The sequence below is a fragment of the Alligator sinensis genome, unplaced genomic scaffold (assembly GCF_000455745.1).
Source record: "Alligator sinensis unplaced genomic scaffold, ASM45574v1 scaffold682_1, whole genome shotgun sequence".
Lineage (NCBI taxonomy): Eukaryota > Metazoa > Chordata > Crocodylia > Alligatoridae > Alligator > Alligator sinensis.
Window position 1 is genome coordinate 2,893,987 of NW_005842011.1, and position 3,501 is coordinate 2,897,487.

The 3,501-nt window shown below is 43.0% G+C and overlaps 1 protein-coding gene across 5 annotated transcripts in view; it reads right to left on the bottom strand.

The window, feature by feature from the left end:
- SYTL3 (synaptotagmin like 3) overlaps positions 1–3,501 on the bottom strand; it is a 65,902-nt gene that overhangs the window by 27,207 nt on the left and 35,194 nt on the right. For all 5 annotated transcript variants that reach the window (XM_025201986.1, XM_025201987.1, XM_025201984.1 and 2 more), the window contains 2 exons: positions 2,548–2,599; positions 704–770 (listed from right to left, as the gene is read on the bottom strand). In XM_025201986.1, the coding sequence (XP_025057771.1) occupies positions 704–770; positions 2,548–2,599 (119 nt within the window). The remainder of the gene's footprint in view (positions 1–703; positions 771–2,547; positions 2,600–3,501) is intronic.

Sequence of the window (3,501 nt, forward strand, 5' to 3'; positions counted from 1 at the left end):
CGCGGCTCCTGCCCCCCCCCCCTGCCTGTACTGTGGGGCTGGCGGGCACTGGGTGTGAGTGGGCGTGGAAGGCAGCAGGAACATGGGCCCCACACTGGTGTCCCAGGGCCAGTGCCTGCAGGGCCCAGAGCAGGGTGGCAGGAGCACAGGGTCCCAGCCGGCAGGGCCTCTATGGAGCTGGGCCAACTCCCCCCTTTCCCTGCTGGTGCAGCCCAGCCCAGCTCCACAGACACCTGCCAGCCTGTGCCCTGCTTTGGGCTCCACCGGTGCTGGCCCTGGAACATTGGTCCCAAGACATTGGTCCCAAGATGATGACCAGGGGGTGGGGCAACCCATGCAGCCCTCAACAGCCTGCCAAACTGGGTAAGCAGCCCTCCACCCAAAATAATTGCCCGCCCCTGTGCCAGAAACTGTGATGCAAATAACAACCATCAAAATCCATCTGCTCTTCATTCATTTCTGCAGGAGATATAATGTACACTAAGAAGGTGGTGACTAATGCAGTAAGTCCCTTAAGGCACACTAACCTGCCTCACACTGGCAACCCCTCATAAAGGAAAGTGATAAAGGAACTAAAAGCATCATGAATATTACAGTTTAGCTATTTATTGCAATATAAAAGATACTGATATCTGCTACACTTCTGTGACTGGCCCATTACAACCTAAGAGACATCTTACATAGTGGCACATATATACATTACCGTTGTGTTTTTTCCCGCCGTGGATTCAGTAAAGGGAGGTGGAGTAGGGGGAACCACAGATATTTTACTAGGAGAAGAAAACAAGAAAAAAGACAAAAGAATTATATATATACACACCGCATGTATTTGCAATGCTGTCATAGCTACAGCTGCTCCCACATTTTTCTCTTTCCTGCAATTTCAGAACTCTGCCTGAGAGAGGCAGCACAGAATTTGCAGCCTGGAAAAGTGGGCTCTAAGCTGGCATGGGCTGGTCCAGCTGGCATAAAGTTGTGAGGGCTTAAGTTACTGCAGCCTTCCCAGACTGCTATGTAGACAGCAGTGAACATGCTTCAGCCTCACTGCTGGCACATGCTTCCTACCCCAACCATGCCTCTTCCTGCCACCTGCACCGGAGCTTCTGAAGGGAACCACAGAAGACAGCCCTATGGCAGACTTCCAAAGGCCTTGTACAAGAGAAATTATCTCCTAGTTGGATTCAGGACTCTTACCGTATATAAAAAAGAACAGGTAAGGATTTCCTACTTGATCCTGCAATCCTAACACAATCCAAACCCTCAATGCACTTTCTCTATGATTGTCTTCTGTACTTTCTAAGTCTTGAGTACTTACATGACTCTCATTACGGTTGTATCCAGTCATCTACAAGTTTCCTGGTGGCAAACCTATATCCCACCAGAAGCGCTTGGTTTGGCTTTGAATTGTATCTATTTTTATTTACTAATTTTGAAGGAACAGGGTGCCATTCACAAGACATACATTTTATGGGATGAATATAGTGGTTCCTTTATACACATATTATTAGTACTACTTTCAACAGGGCAGTGCCCCAATGTAACACAGTACTTGCTTGAAATCAACTGGTATGCTCACATGCTTGGCACACGCTGATAAACCTTAACAAATACAGACACTCCTATCTAATATTTATTCTAAAACTAACAAAAGGCAAAAATCTTTCTAGCTAGGTTACTGAGTGTCTGTACCTTTATTGTCTGTCTTAATTAGTATTTTGAACCCCAGTCATTTAAATATAAGCTGTAAATGTAAAAGATCACAGCAAAAAAAAAAAAAAGTAATTCCTACAATTTCCCAAAATTAAAGCACGGAAATTCTTTAGCTAAAATAGGATTCTTTCTACTGTTCACTGTGGCTAAGTACAGACAGTCAAAAAGCCTGAGGCTGAATTGATTCAATTTTCTCAGGTTAGTCTAAGCTGTGTAGATTGAACTGATAAGCAAGTGAACAGACATTCACTTTTGATTCTGGAAATGTAGCCAAATGCCTGCAGTGGCACAGGCCAGAAGCCGGGGGGTACTAGAATATGCCTCCCTGCTTGGTTGGAGCGGACAGCCTAGCCTGCCCACCCTGCAAAGGGGATTTGTGGGGGAGGTACAAAGCATCCTGGGATGCTGGGGGACTGTAAGTTAACTTGAATCTGGAGGGGATCTGGGACAGAAGGCCAATAAACTGATTTAACCTAAATCAGTTAAGTCTGATACTACATCCATCCAGGCTTATCTTAAACTGGTTTTGACCATTTTGAAAGTGATGTATGTGCACTGAACTTCCGTTGCGTTACAGATTTGAACCAGTTTCCAATCACTTGTGTGTAGCTTTCAATCATGGTTTATGTGTAATTTCTGTCTCTAGTCTGGGTCTTTTCACTAGGGTGCACAAAAACCAAAAGACCATTAAACTTTCTATGACATTACTTAGCTTGATTCCAAGTTTTATTAATCTTTAGATATGCTGTTTTAGAAATCAGAAAAGTTAAGCTGTTGGCTGTTTTATATAATATAATAGTCTCAGTGTCCTAGGACATTTTGTTCTCCAAGTCTTACCTCAGTTTTTGATAGGATTTCAAGAGCTTTGCCCCAGTTGTTTCACATCTACCTATAAAGGGAAAAAAAAGACACAAACACAGTAGTCAGTAGCAATAACCTAATAGTGATACTATAACACTTTTCAGATACAGAGTGCTTTCAGGCAATGGGCTAAATTTCCAGAAGTTCATGCATATGCAAACTATTATGAGATTTACCTCTTGCAATTGGCCAGCACAACCCCCAAGCACACTTAATTCCCATCTATGCCAAAAAAACCCTATAGTATTATCTCATCCTCTCCTCAGAGATATTTTAGTAACAATATTAATCTCAAACTCAGATAAATGATCTCCAGCAATTGCTAGACAGTGGGCCTAGCAGTCTGAGAATTTACTGGGACCTGATTAGCACATAGGTCATGGACTAGGCCACTGAATGGAAGTAATTTTGACCTATAAACCAAAAACTCAATAAAAGACTAACAGCTTGCTTTAATCAGATGCTACAAAGTATGCCAAAGTAAGCTGTGAAAGCCTATGCTTCTTTGAATTAAACTATAAGGTACCCTCTGCCTGACTTGAGACTAATATGGCTTACTGGAGCATTCATGCTAGAAGCCTGTTCACCTTTTATAAGGCTGTTTTAGTTTTTCACACAGTAGGTTTGAACAAGTATAAATATGCACAAATAATTCCCAAACACTCTGGTCAGCTAGCTCACCCAATCACAGAGCAGAAGCAAAATCACATGATTTAGGGGACCAATCACAAGACAAAGAACAACAGCAACTACTAGTTTAGTCACAAACAAATTAAATAAAAATTACAAACTGGTCATGAATAATTTCATAGTTTCACAGTTTCATAGTAGCTAGGGTCAGCAGGGACCTGAACAGATCATCTAGCCTGACCCCCTGCCACAGGCAGGAATGAATGCTGGGGTCACAAGACCCCAGACAGGTGATCATCC